Here is a 22,212-nt window from a genome sequence, read left to right on the forward strand (position 1 = left end):
TTATTACGTAACCGTGTGGTCGGGTGAGGCTCTGCAGAAAGTTTCGGAGGTCATGCACAAGAACATTCTTGTATGGAAATAGCTCAACCAGCGCGGTATCTTTTTCTGCCGCATGAAAGATAACTTATAACACTCTTGTTTCAGTCTGCAAGTAAAACACAGCGTCCATACAATAAAAAGGGGGAATCAGGGACATATCAAAAGTTAAACACAATTTGTTCATTTACACATTTATTTTTCGCCTTGTTTTTTTTTTTTCATTTGGCTACAGAATATTTAGCTTGCGCACACCATCACCTGCTCTGTGGTTATCTTTTTTTTTGCGTTCACATCAACTTTATGTGGCACTCTCACAACAACCACAGCTGAGCTGTAACAAAGAGCTGTACATAATAATAATATTAATAATAGTACAAATTACATACTATTATATTATGACTACTGTTGTATTGTTGTTATATCAATCCTTGTGCTGTATTATTTGACATTAAATTGCTACATTAGAATTTGAATGCAATAACATCCAATGACCACAACTTGTTCTAGTTTGTCGAGGCAAAAGTATCTAAAGCTTTACTTATATTATTTTGTATTCTTTTGTTGTTTTTAACTTGCATGCATATAATAATGTGTCAACAGGCATGTCGTAGTTGTTGGAACACCACCTAGTTGTTTATGTCTACTTAATCTTTGAAGTCACTTTTACAGGTGGGAAAATGTGTTCAGTGGTTGGGATATATCATATGTTTCGCAGCACTGAGGCCGTGGCGCCGGCGTCACTTGTGTCTGGAGCGGACCTGAAGTAGCGTAGGGGTCTGCTCCATGATGCGTAGCAGCAGGTTGTCGATGTAGTCCTCCAAGTCACGGACCTGGGCCTTGACCTTCTTCAGGTCCGCCTCGCATTTCTCCAGCTGCGCCCGCTGACGCTCGGAGGCCGCCTGCTGCTTGTTCATGTCCATGTCCTGCTGCAGCAGCAAGGAGATGAGCTCCATGTTGGTCAGGTGCTCATATATAGCTGACCTGTCCTCTGTGGGCTCCTGTTCACGAGAGGAAGACCTGTCAAAACAATTTTGACCCTGTCGCCCAACACGGAACGCTGATGGGCGTAGTTCTACTTTCTATAACTGATGTAATATTTTGCACTTCTTCACCCAGCAAAAGTAGCTGAGAGTGCATCAAATATCAACCATTCTCAAAGATGGAAAATTTAGAGTGATGTCGATATGTTTTTGAAATGTGAGAGGAAGGCAGAGGAGACAAACAAAGGAGAGCCAGAGCTTGATTTGGACCTCTTGATGCTCTACCTGTGCATCACATATTTAAAATACAACTGCGTACAATATGGCAGAAATTTCTTTTTTGTGTATTGTTCACAGTTGGTCTTCTACTGAGTGTTGATTTTCGTGCTAAAACGGTCCTCCAAAGCTATATCACAATTTAATGTCCCACGGCATATTGATTGGAGTAAAGTATTAATAAATGCTTGCTGAGGCATTAGTGTGCAGACCTACAGGCTTCCTGTGATTTATTAAGACACTTTAATGACTTTACTGTCTGGGCATCACATCAAGCTATAACTCTGAACAAAGCTGCAATTTTTATGGAAATGATAGTGACAGCTAATGTAGTATAATCATACCAAAATATTTTATATCCAAGCCTTGTGTTGGTCCAAGGATTTTTTTTTTCTGACAGTAAATGGAAACATGTTACTTTGAGTTCCACCTAATAAACAAGAAAGGTTATTTTAGTGTTACAGAGGTTTGATAAAGTTGTGTTTTTGTTGTTGTTGTGAGCTTACCTGAATTTTCGGCGGCTCAACCACCACCTGATGGGCGGAGCGTCCTGGACTTATGGTGGATTTGAGTTTTTCCAGAACTGAACGGCTCTCCTTCTTCTCTAGTTGGGTTAAAGGTTTCACTGGGTGCAGTCTGCAATTGTAAAGAGGTGAGAAGCGTATTGTCGTTTGAACCCTGCAACTATCTCATTTGTCCTTTAGTGTAGAAATGAACTGATAGGATTTTTGCTATGACTGGCTCTTGTTTAAAGCCCAGTTGTTTTAGCGGAAGAAACGTGTGTCAAATTTAATCCACAACCAATAGTGTTCAAGGTTTTATATAATAACTTGTGGCCACAGGGGTGTACAATTAAGAAATCCATACAAATACAGTGTGGTGTAGTCATGAAAACTGTGACTTATTTGTTGAAAAAATAAGTTCAACAGTAAGAGCTGAATCCACAAAGAATTAACTGCGGCGGCTGATAGCACCTACAGTAGCACTTCGTTTGCACTGACACAGGATATTGTGTGAATCATATAAAGCGCAAATATACCCACAAAGTATGACAGTGCTTTCATTTTAGAGCCATTAACGGCCATATCTTATGGCTCAAAGATTTGTCGACGGGTCATTGGGGTTGTTGGGAAATGGAAATTTGAACATGTCAACAGCATGGTCATGTTTACGTATGGACATGCAAAGGTTGCTCGGCGTCATGTTGTTCCTTCACGTATTGCTTGGATGTCGCAGTTCACAATGTTGCCGCTCATGCTAAATGGGGCCCCTCACATTGAATGGAGCCCTATGCACAGTGTGATCTGCGTGTAGAGAGGGGCGGCTCTTGCATGGCATGACAATTCTACTCCGTCCTACTGCTGCCATGATCAAACTCCCACATTCAAATTACTGGGGTTACAATTAGAAATTCAGATCTTGTAACCTCATTCAACTTGGCAGTTGAAAATTATACATGGAATCAGAATCTCCTTCCTATAGATCATGACTGTCAAACTCAAGGCCCGGGGGCCAGACTTGGTCCACCATATCATTTTATGTGGCCTGCGAAAGCAAATCAACTTTCATGATCATTGCTAAAATCTGTACCAAATTTTCAAATTGGGATGTAGGGATAAATAATAACATTAAGATTTTGCAATAATTTTTGTTACCCTTTTTACAGTAACTTCAACAATAATTAAACAAACTCTTATGTCTGATTTCAAAATTAGTAATCCATCACTTTGATGTCCATATGTAATAATATGCAATAATTATTTGGTGTCACTGTCATAACGGCCCTCTAAGCCTTAGAGTCTAAGGGAACCTGTAAGTGGCCCATGATAAAAAATTGTTTGACACTCCTGCTATAGATGGAACACGTAGTCTGGCCAATAGGTGCATAAGCTATCATTTGTATATGTAAATGTACAAAGTACTATCAAAAGGAATAATTGAAGATTCAGGTAGCTTCTGAACATTAAGACCCGCATTGTGATTGCAGCCTAAGGGAGTGGAAAGATGAGATGATAACATATATGTGAAGGGCAGTGCATAGCAACCAGCAACCAACTGAACCGAGGACAGCGTCAATGCATCAAACAAGCCAGGCAGGCAAATGAAGGGGAGGGGGAGCAGAAAGAATGACAAACAGCATACGTTTTCTGTCTTGAGTGAGTGCCTGCCTACGCGTCGGGAAGGGTTGAGTGTATTTCCTAGTGTGAGGACTCTCACCTGCTCTCCTGGCGGGGCAGTTTGCAAGCTGGCCGAGTCTCCTCAATCAAGAGTGAGTGGCATGCATCAAACGGGGGCTGCTCAGTGGTGCTCAAGTTGAGGGTGGAGGGGGAGGAAGCCGTGTAGGGGGCCACAATCAGAGACCTACTTCCAGTGCTTTGCAGCCCCGTGTTTGAGGGACATGTGAGGGGACAACAGGCAGGTGAAAGGGGGAGGTTGGCAGATGTATCAGTTAAGGAGGTGAGAGTACAACCCTGCTCACATTCTGAAAAACTTCTTAAATGAGGGGCAACTTTGGCGTGAAGAACTTCAAAAGACATCTCAGATTGGTTTTCAGTCTTAGAATCCCCTATAAGAAGTAAGGAGTCATCGGTGGAAGGCATTGGTAACTTATGCAATGCCAGATTGGGAGATGGAGCAGGTTTACTTGGTTGATAAGATGACGGACCTTCACTGACGATTGAAGAGTGTTGACCAAGATCGATACTGCTCGGACTATGAGTGCTTGAAATTCCTTTCGGTCTAACACGTGTGCTAACCACCCTTGGGAACAATTCTTTCTCATTATGAAGGTTCTCATCATCATCATAGTCATTTTTTATCTCTTGTAAAGTATCATCCTTTCCCTTTTTATTGTCAATTGGCTCAATCCCGAGATCAGATTGACTGGCTACAAGTTGCTCCTGGGTTTCATCAATGCTATCTTTGTTGGCCTCTAATAAAACGTCCTGGCAAACTGGGGAGACTTTGCACATTTTATTTGCTAAACTGGTTTGTTCCAACGATGAGTCTCTTAAGGAATCTTTAAGCGTTTTAGTATTACTATGAGTAGCCATCTCGTGATAAACACCGATTTTAGAATCTTTTGACGGCTGTGGACCAATCCTACTTAGAATGCTGAGGCCTTTGTGGTCATCAATTGCATCTGACTGAGAAGATCCATCAGAATCTATGAAGCTGAAATCAGAATTGCTCACATTCATGTTCACATCTGGGAGGGTTAATGAAAAACTCACATTATTGTTGATGCCTTTGGTTTGACTTATTGTAGAAGATTCTGTAGATTCTACCAAAGGGGGAGTCCTACCAGTCTTAAACTCTGACACTGTGACAGGATTATAGGACTTCTTCAAAAGGTCAGCAATATTCTCCTGGTCGAGAACATTCTCAGGTCCAACATGTAAAATGGGTTGTCTAACATTTCCCTTGCAAACCCTTCCATACAAGTCTTGTTCAAATAACATGCCCCCCCAGAAGTCAGTGATGTCTTCCAAGGGTTCATACTTTTTGAGAGACTCTTCAGACGTTGATCCCTGGGACGGGATGATTCCATGAAGCTGAGAGTTAAGATTAAAGGAAGCTGAGGTCTCGCTGTCTGGTGACACACTTGATCCTGGTCTTTTACACTCTGACTCTCTTCCAAACTGCAGTGAGGCCATTCCAGTCTGGGACAGAAGGTAGGCTTCTTTGTGGACTGCTAGCTCTTGGCCTCTGTGGAGCCAGCCATCAGAGTATATCTCATTCGTCAAATTTCTCCTTGGCGGTAACGGTGGAGGGTGTTCCTGGTATCTTTGTCGCTCTTGTATATGATATTGGGTATTAATATTTGCTACATGAGGACTGTACCTCTGGCTTGATGCTAGGGTACTTTCTAGTTGCATCTGAGTGGCATCTCCATTGGGGGAGTTGAGCCTGTTTGAAGCAAACGCGTCAAATGAGTCTTCCCAGTCCTGTATGCTCACTGACATGGGGCGATCACGATCACTTGAGCGTTTGGAGCTTTGCGGTAGAAACTCAGGAAGCGAAACCTGTCTAGCGACAGGCCTTGGACGCTCCCTCTTAATGGAGGGTTTTTTGCTAGTGCCTTGAGTAGAACTGGTTGTGCCCCGGTCGGAGTGTTGAGAAGTGTGAAACAAGGTTGAGGAGCTAGGTGCAGCTGAAGAGGAACTCTGCAACTCCTCAAAGAAGGGGTTTGAGGGAGAGATGGGGGTGGACGGAGGGGTGATTGGGTGTGTGTGATTCTGGTCAATGGGGAGGGAGTCAGTGGAGGAGGAAGCGCGAGGGGGGATAGGAGGGGATATAGATGTGGTGCTTTCTAGCTTAGGAGAAACTTCCAGCCTGTAGAGGAAAAGAGGGCACAGTGGTCCTCTCAGTTAAGATTCCCAAACATGGCTCTCACACAAACAGTCACCCACATACTGTATTATCTGATATTCCACAACTAAGTGGGACTTGCGGTTTATAAACATAAAACTGGCCAAACGATAAAGTTACTGTAAAGTGAGCCAGGCATGAAATTAAACTGAAAAGAAGCAAAGTAAATTTGCAAAAATAATCAAGCATGAAGATAAGATGTACAACAGTTGCCATGTGCTTCAGCTGATATCAACATGGGTGCAGGTGCAAATTATGGTGGTTGAGTGGCTTCATCATGTTGAAATGGAAAGACATGAAAACTAACTTAGTACAGTTTTCAAACAATGTACAACTCAAGACAAGCCTTGAGAGGAGAGGCTTCCAACAAATGGCATGATGGCAAACCAGACATCCCAGCTGACTCACCTCGGCTTGCTCTGGGAGTCTGTAGAACTGAACCAGCCTCTGAGCCTCCCTTCCGAGTTGGAGGCGGCCTGGCTCCCATCCGGTTTTGCTGGGATAGAATCACTCCTACCTCCAGAGAACAAGGTCTTTCTCAACTTCCTCCCTTTGTCGGATGAATCAGCAGCGGAGGGGTTTGCCACCTGCTCAGGATGTCCTCCCATCTCTGCCCACCGAGCTTCCTTTTCTCCATCCTTTTCCTCTTTCTTCATCTTGTCAAAGGACCAGCGTCGTTCTTCCGCTAAAGTACCTTTGTCCTCATTTCGCTTGGTGAGGTTCTGAAGGGAACGGGACAATGGGGAGCATTTCTCTAACAAAACCAACTTGGATGACAAGGCTCCGGCGCTCTTTGGGATTGATGGCTCGGAGTCGTACACGTGACTGCCATTGATGCATACGGATGACTTGGATTGACTCATGCTCTGCTGGCATTGGACGGACTCCATGGTGGGATTCATCGGAGTCACAGATGCTGTGATTTTACCAGCTTCATCGCTGAAGGCTCGCTTATGTGTCAGGATGTTAGAGGCATGCCGACTGGTGAGCACTATGGAAAGGAGAACAAACGTTGTACAGTAAGGACGACTGTTTTCAGACTATACAAATTTGAACCATGATGGCTGAGTTACAAAAAACTACCAGACAAAAAGACAAGACAAACACATCAGTATGACTGCTTTGTGTCAGAAAATGACACACGTTACCTGTTTTTGTCAGATCTCTGTCTTCATAGCGGGGGTCCGCTCGTGTGACGGTGCTATAGATGGGCGAGCTGGGGAGATCCGAGAGCAGGCCGAGAGCCGGCGGAGGGCTGGTGGTGTCGCTGGCCATGGAGGAGGCACTGCTCTCAGAGGCCAGCGAAGAGCACGACCTGGTGTCGGATGACTTTCTCAGCTTCCCTTTGAAGAAATCTTTCATGACACTCCTCTTTTCCTCCGTTATTTCCGCATCTCTCCCACGGGGGGCGCACCCGCTTTCGTCACCTGACGGCTGGCCTGGGGTCACGGAGAGGGCGGCGTAGCGGCCTGGCACGATGGCCGAGGACGACTCCACGTCGGGGCGTTTTCTTCCCGTGACGCGATCCTTGAGTTTGCCGAAAGCCGAGCGGCGCCCGTCCTTGACGGTGAGGTCGAACATGCTGGCCGTCATGTTGTTGCGGGTGAACAGCACTGTCAGCTGCAATTCGCCACGCTCCTTGGCTTTTCGACCCGCCTTCGAGTGCAGCTTGAACCACCTGGGGTTATCACACAAAGGACATAGTGAGACTTCAGCTTTGTCTTCATCATCTCAAACACATTTACGGCATGATATATGTAACATTCTCTACTCTTCTGGGGGGTGGGGTGGGGGTGGGGGGGTTGCTACAAGATGTGTTCAACAGGCTTGTTCTTCTTGACCAAACTCACCCAAGTGTGTCTTTAGGGCTTTTCCCATTTCTCCCGCCGGGAACAGACAATTGCATCTTCCAAATCAAAATTAAGGGAGATCTAAAGTGTCTAGTCCAAGACAATAGATTTTATTTGATGAAATGCATGTGAAGTGCCAATAACTATGACCTCTAACGGGACAGCCTAAGAAGAGTATTTAATAATTGCCTGTTTATATTATTGCAGTTGTAAAGAATATAAAGCAGGTCTAAGCTTTATTATTTTTGTTGGTTCAATCTTGCTAATCCAGCTCAAAGTCAAATCTAAACATGATGATGCAGCAGTTAGCTCCTGTTGTAGCAAATAATTGAATGTCCTGTATCATTTTATTAATTATAAATTATATTATTTGTGCACGCCTTGAATTATATATTACAAAGCGTGCAAAATTCATAGATCACCATTCAGTTGTTTCATTACAGCTATACTGTATTATATTGGAATGCTGCTGAGAAAATAATGGCCGTCCAGCAAGGCCGATGGTTGTCCATCAAGTAGCCTGCTTCCTGCTTTGTGGAGAACGACAGTGGAAAGTTTTATTGAAACCAGTAAACGAATCTATCCTCACATTTACCAAGATTCTGATCCAATCCAGTGGATTCTTTAGACAGTGTCTTGTATTATTTCTGTTAACTCTTGGAGCTGCCCTTATTCTACTTTAACGATGTTAAAATCAGCAGGTTTGCACAGCAAACAAATTAAAGACCTCACGTTCCCTCCAAAGTAAGGGAGATTTGGATTCACCAGCAAATTTTTGAAGTGCAAGAACTTTTGCTGTAGTCTTTTTGGTACACTCATAAGATTTTTAATGATCCACAGAAAATGGCAGCTGTTAAAAAAGTTATTGAAAACAATCGAACTTGTGGAGGGCCAATACACACAGTGCCAGATTATCTCCATTGTTGTTTTACATTTTGCTCTGAACGTTTCTTATATTTCTGTGAAGCACAGCACATGGTATTACTACAGTATATCACCAGAACAAAATGAACAACAAAAGATTGATTTCCTTTTGGAAATGCCTCCCGTATATTACATAATCTGTCAATATTGCCGGAGGGCTTGTGCTCAGAATGTGACCACTGACTTTGCCAAACAAAAACTTTACAAGCCTCGCAGCTTAATCCGACATCTGATGCGTGATTGGTTGGAGTCCACAAAAAACGTGTTTTTCTGAAGCGCAGGAATTCTGAGTATAGATGTTCCATGTCTGTGGACACTAGTGAAGGGCGGGCGGAGGAGCCACAATTGAAGCCAGATGTGCTGTGATGGTGGACTGGAAATGTTTCACACCAGTGTTGTTACGTCACCTGTCCCAAAACACACTCGTTCTTCTATGATGGAGATTTCATCAAGGATTCAAAGTCTGACTGTTGACAATTTGTTCATCTTAGAAGTTTTGATGTCACATAATTGGACAAGATATTTGAATGTAATGGTCCAGGCTTGGGTGGCTGGGATGTGAAAATGTCATGTCATGTAATGTTACAGTATGCCCTGTTCTGAACCGCTCTCAAGCCAGTTGAGGAGGCCATGAGGAATTTGATCCGAATGTGTTAGACTTCACTCTTCGCTACAACACCATCGTCATCAAGATCAGAACTTACAAAAAAAATATCTTCGCAATCACCTTCGACGTACTTGCACTCATCCCACTCTGGGGTGTTATAACATTTTGCTCATCTTATTTAACAGAATTGCAAACAGATGATGCTGTTAAATTGAACACCACTGCAAAGATTAACAGGCGCTTTGTGGATTGTGCAACTGGTCATAGGGGTATAGAATACTGTCAACAGTAGAAACAGTACTACTATTGCTTTAAATAGATGTACTAAAATATGAAATCATCATCGTATACAAACAAACGGGGTACAATCTTAAGATGGTGCTTATGAGATGGTTATAAAGGGTTCAAGTCTAAGGGCAATCCACTAAATGGTCTGTCCTCGATGCCATTGTTCTGAAGTTTATGACCTGCAGTGTCAGAAAAAGGTGCAATAAGTGTCCGATTCTGTCCGCACGATCTACAGAAAGGTAAAAAAGACTAATTACCGGACTAAAAGGTGATCATTGCACCCTTTTCCAAAGGCCATGATTCATGGATATTACAGAGCAGCAAAAGTCAAGTGTCAAGGGTACAAAAAATAGAAGCTTTGTCAGAGCCACCCATGTGTCAAGTTAGTGTAACCCTTTAGGGTTAATGATGTCTTTCTTCGTGGAGAGTTTAAAGTATCCCATTGGATGACATTGGACAAGCAGAGGGGGACAGTATCTCAGTCTGTAAAGAACTGGCTCTAAACTGGATGGTTAAAGAGGAAGTCTACCCCAAATTCGTCTTTCCAATAATATGTTGTAGGTGTCCCCACTAATCTAAAGACAGCATTCTGATTCATATTGCGTTTGTGGAATATGAGTTAAACAACAAAATTCACCTGTTTTTATACACTTCAGTGGCGGCCATTTTGTCAGTTGCTGTCGACTGAAAATGACATCACCGGTACAGGTCTCTGGTCATAACCAATTTCCGCTCACCGGTTTTCTGAAGCTGAGCCTTGATTGCTTGTGACCTGAGCCCTGAACAACAGTGATCTCATTTTCAGTCGACTGCAAGTGGCGAAATAGCCGCCCCCTAAAATGGATTAAAAAGAGGTGGATTTTGCCTGTTTAATTCATATTCCACAAACAAAACATTAATCAGAACACTGTGTTTCGATTTGATAAGGAGCACAGAAGAAAATACAAAGAAAATTTGGGCATTTACTTCCCCTTCCACTACAAAGACAAGAACCTGATACAGGACATAATATGGAAATTGGGGATAGCAATAGCTAGGAAATGAGCTAATTTGTTTGTGAGCATTTCTGACGGATTCTTGAGCAAGGCACAACTCGAGTGAGGCTGCCGAGGGCCTAAACCCCTTCGGCACAATCTTGCAAATGAACAAATCATTTTTTACACTAACATCAAAGGTAAGCATGTTTTTTTTAGAATGCGGGAAGAAGAAAGGGTAACAGAAAAAAAAACCGTAAGCATGGAGAAAAAAATGCATTTTCCATACGTTCACTTGAGGTTTGAACAGGGGTGTCTGTGAGACAGACGTGCCAACCACTTCTGCACATTTTGTTAAATGCTGTAAACTATCAGAATATATATTCTTGAAGCTGTGATGCATGGACTCCCTCTTGTGGTATGCGAAATAATTACTGACTAATGGATCAATAGGGATGTTTGATATCACTTCTTTTTTTCAGATGATACCAGCATGAGTATTCAGACTTTGTGAACACGCAAAAAAACAAGGCACAAACAATTTGTTCATTGTTTGTGCCTTCTTGTTTTTACTTTTTGTGCTGTTTACTTGTATGTATATTGTGTAATATGTCTTGTCACCGTGGGATAGTGGGAAACGTAATTTCGATCTCTTTGTGTCTTGACATGTGAAGAAATTGACAATAAAGCAGACTTTGACTTTGAAAACTGATGCGTCTAGTACTTTTTGATATAGTATAAAAATTCTTTCAACACACATTTGTACACAAAGTATCGGTGGCTGGTATCAGTCGCCTTGATGAATACCTGATACCAGAAAATAAGATCAGATACTGATACCTCTTATTGGTACTTGTCTGTTCCTATTTCTACCGTTTCATATCATTGCTATTGTGAGAACTCACACGATAAGTGCCTTCACATAGCCATATCCATGATTCAGGGCTCTCAGTAATACAAATATTGGTGACCCATCATAGTGTTCTGCCAAATAGCGCATTGTGAGAGGAAATCTATAAGTGAGCAACATCTTCATCATGCTGTCTTTTGGCACCACGTGATACTGCGTTGAAACACTTACTGGTCTCTCGGGCACGCGCCTTCACGGAACATGCGACCCAGCGGGATGATCGTCTGACCCAGGAACACGTCAAGTCCAATCAGGACTCTGTGCATGACTGTGATCACCAGGTTGGCGCTGCCGGGCGGATAGGCTCCGCCACCTCCTCCCTCCTCATCTTCCTCCTCCAGGATGCCCGGGAGGAGCTCGAAGCAGCACTCCTCGGACCACACGGGCACCTCGGCTTTGTCCACCAGGCCCGTGGTGTACTTGTCCTTGCCCACCTGGACCACCGCGTACAGGTAGCGACTGCCATGTTTGCTCTTGGTCCGCAGTCCCCTGCCGCGGAGCACGGTGACATTGACGTGCGTGGGCACCCACCGCTGCTCGTCGTCCAGATCGATGAAGGACATCATCTTGGACCGCTGCTTTCGGGTGTCACTTGTCAGGCTGCAAGGGTGCACAAAAGGTCCATCCTGGAACACAACCAGCAGGCCCGGCAAATACACCGCGCTGGGGAAAGAAACGGCGCAGATTTGTTAAAGCTGCAGAATTAGCCACCCGTGCACCGCTACTGAAATAAAATGGCACTGTACTGTACCGGAATGTCAACACATGCTGAAGTTGTTCTGGGCGGAACCATCACAGTCACATGATCATCAATGAAGAAAGGGTGCGGGGGGGTTCATATCTGTGAAGACCACGTGCGATCAATGTTCAGCACCATCATCGCATCGCATGATGACGATGCAACATCAACGTGGCATAAAAGAGAGAAACAAACCATTTAGGCGATGACTTCATGCACGTGGAACCTGATGGAACTTGATGAAAAAGCTGATTATTATCGTATAACACCGCCGCATATTTTATAATGGTCTTTAACTCACACATTCGTCATCTGTGAATTTCTGACGTCCTCTAGTGGAGAAATGGACAAAAACAGCCAGACTCACTTGCATGTGTACAGAGCAATGCAGGGTTGACATTTTCCCACTATATATTATCATAGTGGCTGGCGAGTTGTGGACATACATTTTATTTCCTTTTTCTTTTTTTTAGCTGTACTCTACATTCAGTTTGTTGTCATTCATTTTTTCTTTGCTTCTGCATCGTTTTCTTGATGACATTTCACCATTTGACCCTATAATGCACTTTCAGCTTTCCAAACTTATGTTACCTTTCCTAATCTTTTAAATTCATGTATGCACGCCCACCTGCCCCATTTTGCTGTTCTCTTCAAGCTGAACAGCAGAATTCAGTTATTGATCAATGAATGGATCAATCAATGCAGAGGATGTACACACTTTTGCCCGTCTGTGACTCTTTCAGCCTTCTTGTGAGTTGTGTATTACCAAATTGATAGTACTGCAGATAAAATTACACCGGAATAACAATGCTGATATAGCAAGCTAGATGTAAATTTAAATACAAATAAAATAGGAAACAGATACCATACAAAAATGAATGGTTACAATAGACTGCGGCCTACTTACAGTATAGTGATATACTTCGTACATATGTACATATAATCATTGCAATGATTATGTTGACAGTCACATTAATATGAATATATTAATTAAATGTATAATGAAAATGCAAGGAAAAAGATATCAATGCATGGAAGCCTGAGTGCTAGCCAGCTAGGGCAATTATTTTTAGCGATGTAAATTCAAAGATGATTTATAAGTTTTGATGTTTATTATTAATAATAAACCAGAAACGGAAACTATAAGATTTGTAAAAATCAAATCAATGTTTCATTTCACAGTGTTTTGAAAACGCCACCAAAATAATAAAAGCGATACAGTTAAATGTTGACATTCAGAACACAAGGACGTAATGCAACGTTTTTAAGGTTCCTGTGGTATTTTTCTATGTGGCTTAAAAAACACTTGTTCGTAAGAGTACTTTATATCACAGTACAGCTTTAAACAGCAATTATCCAGGTACATACAAACACACTAGATTTCAACTTCCCAATGAAATACACAATGCCATACAGTTAGCGTGATTAAAAGACCGAGGGAAAACTGCAAATGAAGAGATGCCTTGTGCTTTTGTTGGGGCAGTCAAACATTGTCATTGGGACATTAAGCTGTAACATTGTAGATGTTAAATTTAAGGCATTATTTTATGGCTGCCCCCTACAAGCATAAGAATAACTAAAAACGTAGAACAAACCTTCATTTACACTTTAAATTTCTACCCACAATGCAGTGCTTTGAAAGGGATAATTGACTGACTCAGTATTCAATTTTAAGACTGATGTGTGCTTTGCAACATGTCACAAAACAGAGCTCCAAAGTCACACTTACTCTTCCCGGCAGCCATGGCAGCCCCGTTTCAGGTTTCGATGATAAAACAGGATGACGGTGAGACAACGCGGAGTGAAACTGTGACAGGTCGTGATTGCCTAGGATGCCTGTACAGATTTTTAAACTGACAAAAAATATATATCATTCACTATGCAAATGAAAAATCTAGCCAGCCAAAGTAAAAGAGTGACCTAAGTACACAATACATGTCAAAACTCGGAGGCCACCCATATACTGGTTTTAATAAATAATACAGTATATACTGTCCCCCATCTAAAGTTGTGTCCGGGGTTCGAATCAAACCATTTTGTGTCCTGGCGTGACCATTACCGTTCCCTGGGCGAGACCACGACATGTTTAATTTTACTGCAGTCTGACAAGACGCATGTGGTCTAAGAGGCTCCATCTCACATTATAAATACTGTTAGGGGGGAAACGGGAGCTGATGAGGATGAACAACATCAGCATGTTCCTGTAAAAACAGGACATGTGAATATTGCTTCAATGAAGCAAAATACAAAACTGCAGGTTTTGAAACGACCTCTTCATGGGGCACACAAAAAGAGGGTTACAAATAAAGGTGCTTCATCAAAGTCATGAAGGACAATGCTTCATTTGGCCAATAACCCCACCAAAAAATTGAGTTTGGGTCATGATCAGTTTTGTTAATGTCCCACTTTCTAAAATGGTGAACAATAAACAATGAAAAGGAAGACTGAAATCAGATCCAAAACCTCTTTAAGTCTAACCTGCATTCAGCTAGTGTTGGAATACATAATGAGTTGAATAGCAGCTACGTAATACTTGTTAGAAGAAGAAGCATCTTGTCAGAATCTCATGTGGAATATTGTCACTGTGTAAAGCAATCGACAATTCATGAGCAATACACAGCCTTGGAAAACATTTGATCTATCCCTCTTTGTATGCACAAATACGATGTCAGAGAAACTGTTATAAAAAAAAATCTACATCTGCTCTTATTGTGTATTAGGAAAGATTACTTTTGATGGTCACATTTTTCATGAATTTAGTTTGGCCCTTTAAGGACTTGGTCCCTGATCGGAAACGGGTTCTCCCTCCCTGTTACAAAGTGACAGGAAAAGGTCAGTGATTTGGATTATGTTGCTGTACAGCGACACTCGGTGAGGCTCCTTCAGTCCAACTGGCCGTTGTGACAACCTTTCAAATAGAGCTCGTCCTGAGACAAGTGTCCGTCAAAGCCGTCCAGGTAGAGGACACCGCCGGCACCTCCTCCGCCCCCCAGGAAGGTGCCCACAGCGCGGCCCTGTCGAGCGTGGCCTACGGCGTCGCTGAAAACTTTATTGATCTGTTCCTCAGAGGGCATCCACCAATCTGGGTTGGAGGCACAGTGCATTCGGATGAACTCTGACGGAGACATTTGAAGAAAAGTGTTAAGCATGGCATCTATGACCAGGCACACTTTGAGAATCCTGCACATTCATTACATGCGGCAAAGCTTTAACTTGTGTTTCTTTCGCCATCATTCCAGCTGGTTGGTACCTCTTAGGCAGCTGACTTTGACGGGATTGAGCGGTTGTCTTTCTTGGCCCGGTTCCCTCAAGTGGACTGAGCGCTTCCGTTTGCCCAGGCCGCACGAAAACTTAAGCTCGTCGGTGGTGAAGACGAAGCGGATCAGGTAGCGCAGCAGCCGCCGGCCATCTTTCTTGGATGAATTGACCGCCTCGTCCCACTGCTTATTGGTGATGAAGAGAGGGTAGCTCTCCAGGAGTTGCTTGCTTCCCTGGATTGAGGAGAATCTATCCTAACATTTTGAGATTTGGCAATGTGTCAGGTAATGTTCCAGGAACAGCTCTCTTTGACCATCAGCTAGAGTTTAATTCTGGGTTGAGTTATATAGCCATAATCTTCCTAACTGATGAAATAATCATACTCATTTGAGACAATTTAAGATGATTGTAAGCCCGGTGCGGAATTTTTTGTTTGAATGTGTGATATGAAGAAATAAAGTATCTAGAAGGCTTACCGAAAAAGTAAAAACGTGTATTTACCGAATCACCTTTCTCTCTTGTTTCTTGACTCACCATAACAGTACGGCTGTAACTATTATTCAATTGATGAACTGAATAATCAGATCAAATGTTACATCATCAAAGTATAATACAAAACCATTTCCCCAGTTTATTGTTGTTTATTTGGGATTGTTTAGTGACAATTAGTAAATATCAATTACACAATATTACACAAGAGGAATTAAAGTTGGGCTCACCAAACCTTTTGAAACTGATTCAGTTATAGAGGTGGTCATTGTTTTTCATAATAAAAGCAGACATTTGCAAATGTCTTGTTTTGATTAACCTGTGACTGTTCGCTACACCCTTCCATTATACATTACAATCACTGTGTTTTTATGCCATTTTTGTCATTTTGGTAGAGAGTAATTCACTTCTATGATATTAGGTATTATATCCAGGACCACACAATGATTTAATGTTTGAAATATCTTTATTTTAAACGTTTTAACTTCTTTGAAAGAGGCAATTACCTAGAAGAAGCATAGAAAAATCTGAACATTGTGAACGTCCATTGTGTGTGTGTGTGTGTGTGTGTGTGTGTGTGTGTGTGTGTGTGTGTGTGTGTGTGTGTGTGTGTTTGAGTGCGTGCGTGCGTGCGTGCGTGAGTGTGCGCCAAGGTTTCAAACTAGGGTTTCAAACTAGGGTTAGGGTTTCAAATTAAGATTTGAAACTAGGGTTAGTGTTTCAAACTGGGGTTTAAAACGAGGGTTAAGGTTTCAAACTAGGGTTTCAAACGAGGGTTAGGGTTTCAAACTAGGGTTTCAAACTAGCCTTTTACACTAGGTCTAGGGTTTCAAACTAGTGTTTTTACCTAGGGTTTCAAACTAGGGTTAGGGTTTAAAATAAGGGTTAAGGTTTTAAACTGGGGTTTCAAACTAGGATTTTAAACTAGGGGTTCAAACAAGGTTTAGGGTTTCAAACTAGGGTTAGGGTTTCAAACAGGTTTAAAACTAGTCAGTGTTTCAAACTAGGGTTAGGATTTCAAACTAGCATTTCAAACTAGGGTTAGGGTTTCAAATTAGGGTCAGGGTTTCAAAGTAGGGTTTCAAACTAGGGTTAGGGTTTCAAACTAGGGTTTAAAATTAGGGTTAGGGATTCAAACGGTTTAAAACAAGGGTCAGGATTTCAAACTAGGGTTAGGGTTTCAAAGAAAGGTTTCAAAGTAGGGTTTAAGCTAAAGTATAGTTGTCATTTAATTTGAGAATCGATTACTTGTTGATTTTGACAGCTCTATATAACAATAGCATACGGTGCCTTGAAAGGGGAACACCCACTTCCTCTCCTCAAGAGTAAACGAGAAAACCCACCAAGCACCTATACTTGCAGATTTTCAAAACACCTTCAAATTTCAGGAATTTTAATTCTTTGTGAATGCAAGATACCTTAGTGATTTTCTGCTTGACAACCGATAATGTGAGTCTGGCCTAAGTGATATATTAAAACACCAGACTTTTTTTTCCAGTATGAGCAAAACAAATGGTATAAAAAAAAAAACACCGACCTCAAAGACTGACTGCTGTTCTTCTTCCTACAAAGACAGAAGAAGCAATTTTCACTTGAACACACACTACTATTGAAACATGCAGGCTCACTCACAGACTACAACTAAGCGTTAATTTGAACCTCACCTCAGTGAGCGTCTCCTCTGGAATCGGCAGCACCATTTGGTTGTGGAACTCAACGACATTCTTGAAGTAGTCAAGAACATTTTGACAAGGAACTGCAGATGTGACGGTCAATGAGAACACAAACAATGCACACATTGATTTGTCATAAAAATTGCCCAACAAATCTTCATCAAATCTAATTCAAATTGGTTGTGATCTTATATGTGTATTCCTTTTGAATTAAAAACTCCTCCCATCCATTTTATATGTTTGTATTTTTTAATTTTTTTATATATTTGATGTTGTGATTGAACACAGACATGGGCGGATATTAGAGTATGATGATATATTCATGACAAAAGGGACAGTAAATATCACAGTATAAAGTCATTAAAAATCACAGCTCTAAGATGACCTTTTGTTTTTTATTATTATTTGGGTTTGTAAAAACAGCATTTTTGTTTGTATTGACCACCATTTATTTTATTTTAAAATGAAATAGAATATTTCGTACAGAAGAAACGTGTATCTTTTATTAAGCCGAAATAAATAAATAAATAGATAAATAAATGAATAAATATAAATAAATTAAATAAATGTTAACATTCCGTTTTTTGTTTGAATTCATAACTGTTCGCAGTTAAGAACTGGTAACTGTCTTTTGTGAACGCACCTGGGACACTTTCCAGCTTGTTGCGGAGCTCCTCGTTCTCCTGCTGCAGTGACAGCACTTCCTGCTCCAGCTCCAGGCAACGCGGGCAGCAGTTTTCCTCCTCATCCTCCTCTTCCGGCAGCGTGGACGAAGGGTGGCCGTACGAGTCGGACGGCGTCGGCGAGCCCCAGCCCACCAGTGTGCGTCTCAGGGGCGAGACTTCGGAACCGGGCTCCGCAGAGTGGCACCGCTCCTCGTCCAAGCCTGCAACCACACGAGGTTCTTGCTGCTGCCCGGAGAGCAGATAGCTGTGCAGTGAGTCTGTGAAGATGCGCAGAACTGCGGAGGTCTGTTGTTGGACCAAGTGACTTTGTTGAGCCTCCTCTTCTGGCTCTGTGGACGATGAGGAGGAGTTCTCCTCGGGCTTGGCGCAATGACTGGTGGTGCAACTCTCCTCCGTCTTGATGCTGGACTGGAGGGACGGCGAGGGTTCTAGCAGCCGCCCGTTATTGAGGAGGCTGAGGACTCGACTGCACTCCTTGGCGAAGGCGTCCAAGATGAGTCGGTTCTCTGGACAATGAAGACAAAAAACACAAAAGACTTCATTTTAACCTGGTGCCAAACTTGAACAGGCCACCAAATAGTCACTCCTCCACAACTTGGTCATCACAAATTGTCAAATGCAAAAATCAGGATATGCTGGCATTATCTTAGAAAATGAAGCCCAAGGTGACACAGATGGGCATGGGGTTGCCACTTTAGCTTTATCTTTTCTTTTGCTGTTACAACAAGGCTACTACATATACAGTATGGAGAGCTACGTGATATGCGCTATGATCTCCCTCCATTCGGTGAGAAGGCTCTCCCCAACGGTGTACTTGAATTGATGCCGCAACATCTCCGGCCTGCCTATGTTTGCCGACTAGACTCAGCCGCAATGTTGTTCTCCAATTCAACTGGCTCTTGCACGAGGCCTGTTTCCTGCCAGATGCATGACCTACTTTTAACAGTGACTATCTTCAACTAGAGTTTAAAGCAAGGCTTGTATTATAACGGGATCGAAAATCCTTTTTGGAGGTGAGGATATTACACCTTAATGAGGACACTCGCACTCACAAAGTTCTTGCTCCTGACAGATATGTGAAACTCTCTGCAGTTAAATACTTTAAAGATGATTGGCTCTCCATCCCTCATGTTTATTTTATTTGACATTATGACTACAAGCAACACTATTCATAGAAACCTGGGCTTGTTAATTTTCTAAATTCACATGCCAATGTTCAACGCACCCAGCCTTTGCAAAGAAAACAATGCTGACGTTTTGACCGACACTGTCAGAGGAATTCACTTAGCAGTCTTTATAAGTGTGCTTCTAAAACGGATTGTGGAGCAGAAATAGTAACAATATTCCAGCCTTTTAGTCCAGGCACGTCGCTGATATACACACGCAATTGCTCAGATGTGTCTATCAGTCTGGCACAGATGTGTCACAGTTATTAATATACGCCGTGTCTGTGCGGAGCAGTAGAGATGTGGCTGATATCATCCATTTGCTACTCCCTCCCGCCTACTTCTGAGGCACACGGCGAGTTTAGTAGCCTCCTAAAACGTCATTAAAAGCAACACGCTCGGCTGTGGAGAATTTATGAGGCCCATTTGTTTTAATAGCAATACTCGGAGAAGGCCATTTTTATATGCATGCACTGGGCGCTATTGTGGGCTTCTTTTCATCAACTTGATTTCCTGTCATCAAGGGAACATTAAGCGCATCATCAGTGAACAAATGAGTCACGTGGTCACTTGCATTTTCAAATGAAAAATACCATTGCCCCAAAACGTTTACAAATGCTTGCAAACTGTTTTGCAAACACTTGCCACACTGTTTGCGAAACAATGAATTTGCATGTTAAAATTTATCAAAAACGGTTTGCCTTAAGTATAACTTAAAATGGTCATTCGGCTATTTCTGTCCACACGCTGGCTGGCTGGCGATTTTTGCCCCCCTTGCTCTTCCACCTTTTCTGTGGGATGTCCACGTACTCACAGCCAACAACGAGGCACTCCGAAGCGACCATGCCAGCCCTTTGCTTCACAAAATGAGTACTGAGTACCAATTTACAAAACAAAAACTTGTGATTTTTATTTCCATAATTCCTTATTAGAATTTTTTTTTTTCTTCCTGCATTCAATCATTTGTGTGACGTGACCAAATTGGCACACAAATCTACTGCTGCACTAACAATATTTGGGCTATTGCATGGCACACATGTTGTATGCAGATTTGGTATTCCACCAAATGCTCCAACAAAGCAACAATATAGTAGCAGCGATCTGCCAAATGTGATAAAGAGATTAAAACGTGATTAGATGATAAAATGTCTCCTGTTTAATTTCACGGCTGTGAGGATTAGGTTGATTGCTTTCATCTCTGGGTTGGTCTGCCTTGGACGCACCCTCCTATCCTTCTTGGGCACAGACACCTCCCTTTCAAGCCTTCTCTGTGAGCAGCAGCCTGAGCTGGAACAATGTCTTTAAACGGGAGATTGTGAAGGCTACTCACATGCACACAGAATGCATGTGCACACGATTTAGTCCAGTGTTATTTTGCACAGTAGTGATCCAATAGTGGCTGTTCTCATTACAACTGAACATCAATCACAGCTAACAAGAAATGAAACAATGCATGATGCTAGAGGGTATTAAATAAGAGATAGTGCTCTTTTCATTCATTGGAGTTGGTGAGGACCACAAGTGTCAAAACATTATTGAAATGGAATATAAATGTAATATTGTAAAAGGTTACGAACACACTAAAACAGCCTGAACTTAAAGTTGTAAACCCACCTGAAGTGATCCCAAACGTGCAGTCTGGAGATTCTTGCTTGAGTCGTCCAGCGGAGAGTGTGGACTCTGCTCTGCCGAGGATGGCGCGCCGCTGCTGGGTACCGAGAGCGACGCCGCCCGCTGCGTCTACGGAGGTAGATGTCGGGACCCCGCAGCTGGGCCTGCCCTCGCCGGGGAATCTCTGGTGGTGGTTTGGTTGATACTGCGTCGGGAAAGGCAAATGCTGGCCGGGGTGGAATGTGAACTGTCGAGCGTCAGTGAACAGCGAAGGCTCGATCGAAGCGGAGCGGTCGAGGCGCGACTTGCAGCGGAGGCTCCTGGCGGGGCCACCGCGTCTCATCTTGGCGTCGGAGGGGCCTTCCTCGGTGGGCTGCATCTCCTCCTCCATCCCTGCCTTCCAGCCAGGTGGGTCCAGGTAAGGTGCGGCGCTTGCGATGGCTCGTTCGTCACTGTCTGCCAGGCTCGGTTATCGATGGAGCGAGGGAGGGAGTGTGGTAAAGGCTCGAATAATTACTGACATGCAGCTTCTCCAATCCCCAGGCGGGAGGTCGATGTCTGGTCCGGAAGGGAAGGCAAAGTGGGTGGAGGTTGGATGGGGGGGGTCTGGTAGCGATGGGAAGACAGGCGGGACTTGCTTTCTTTGTAAATATACTACATAATCTACTCATGCTAAATTAATCTCTGTTGAATTGTGTTAAAATTTTGGTCACAGTTCTTTAATTACATTGTGCACATGACTAAATTAATGGAAAAATAATTTGAAGCTCACATCCGCGTCCCCATTTTAGCTGGATCTTCCATCCAGCTACGAGCAAAGTTAGTAAACACCACAGAGGGGCGCCATAGTCAAAGTCAAGACGCACAGCAATCCAGCAGCTTTTCAATATGAAACGTCGTTTTAGGATCGAGTTTATATTCCAAACTCAATCTTAAATGTTAAATCAACATCTCAGTCTAATGAGCAGGAATTTTTCCTCAAAGCGACCAAAGCTGTTCTGACATTGTTCCACAATATACTGCAAGCAAACACACTGTTAAATGAACACCTACTTATTCGATTTATTTATAGGTTACACTCCAAGTCTGCAATCTTACAAAGGGCAAACGCTTGCAAAAATAAACACAATAATGAGTGTAGAAACAGAATGGGGACTTTTTTTTTAAAATTAAATATAGTACATTCCTAAAAAAGCTAGACAAAATATTTACTTGAAATGAACACAGATTTTTTTCCTCCAAAAATAGGTTATAATGAAATTATGGATTTTCACTCTCGAGCCGCGCGTATCAAATGGATTGCTAAAACTAACGGGCGCGCTGTCGGAAAAATGACGTCACAGCCGATCAACAACATGGAGCCTGGGCCGG

At 42.6% G+C, this 22,212-nt stretch overlaps 2 protein-coding genes across 7 annotated transcripts; both read right to left on the reverse strand.

The window, feature by feature from the left end:
• Nucleotides 1-214: 214 nt before the first annotated feature.
• On the reverse strand, nucleotides 215-12,213 carry rab11fip5b (RAB11 family interacting protein 5b (class I)). Of its 4 annotated transcripts, none has more exons than XM_088385436.1 (8): nucleotides 12,154-12,211; nucleotides 11,971-12,060; nucleotides 11,391-11,882; nucleotides 6,815-7,344; nucleotides 6,075-6,657; nucleotides 3,513-5,630; nucleotides 1,802-1,931; nucleotides 215-1,037 (listed from the first exon to the last, which is right to left on the reverse strand). In XM_088385436.1, exons 3-8 carry the CDS (start codon nucleotides 11,783-11,785, stop codon nucleotides 777-779), a joined length of 4,017 nt encoding a protein of 1,338 aa, XP_088241562.1. In that variant the 5' UTR covers nucleotides 11,786-11,882; nucleotides 11,971-12,060; nucleotides 12,154-12,211; the 3' UTR covers nucleotides 215-776. The 4 variants fall into 4 exon arrangements, with proteins under 4 accessions (XP_088241562.1, XP_088241572.1, XP_088241575.1 ...); XM_088385451.1 differs by lacking the exon at nucleotides 215-1,037 and adding an exon at nucleotides 1,552-1,725 and having other exon boundaries at nucleotides 12,154-12,213; XM_088385446.1 differs by lacking the exon at nucleotides 12,154-12,211 and having other exon boundaries at nucleotides 11,971-12,103.
• Nucleotides 12,214-12,688: 475 nt separating this feature from the next.
• On the reverse strand, nucleotides 12,689-21,433 carry bend4 (BEN domain containing 4). 3 transcript variants are annotated; one of them, XM_088385470.1, is made up of 6 exons: nucleotides 20,845-21,430; nucleotides 18,022-18,570; nucleotides 17,370-17,461; nucleotides 17,243-17,269; nucleotides 15,209-15,449; nucleotides 12,689-15,073 (listed from the first exon to the last, which is right to left on the reverse strand). In XM_088385470.1, the coding sequence occupies exons 1-6, from the start codon at nucleotides 21,230-21,232 to the stop codon at nucleotides 14,841-14,843; spliced, it is 1,530 nt and encodes a 509-aa protein (XP_088241596.1). In that variant the 5' UTR covers nucleotides 21,233-21,430; the 3' UTR covers nucleotides 12,689-14,840. The 3 variants fall into 3 exon arrangements, with proteins under 3 accessions (XP_088241596.1, XP_088241586.1, XP_088241606.1); XM_088385460.1 differs by having other exon boundaries at nucleotides 15,209-15,470; XM_088385480.1 differs by having other exon boundaries at nucleotides 14,947-15,073; nucleotides 15,154-15,470; nucleotides 20,845-21,433.
• Nucleotides 21,434-22,212: the final 779 nt, after the last annotated feature.

This window comes from Syngnathus floridae, chromosome 1 (assembly GCF_059516105.1).
Source record: "Syngnathus floridae isolate MCC-2025c chromosome 1, RoL_Sflo_1.0, whole genome shotgun sequence".
In the NCBI taxonomy this organism is placed as follows: Eukaryota; Metazoa; Chordata; class Actinopteri; order Syngnathiformes; family Syngnathidae; genus Syngnathus; species Syngnathus floridae.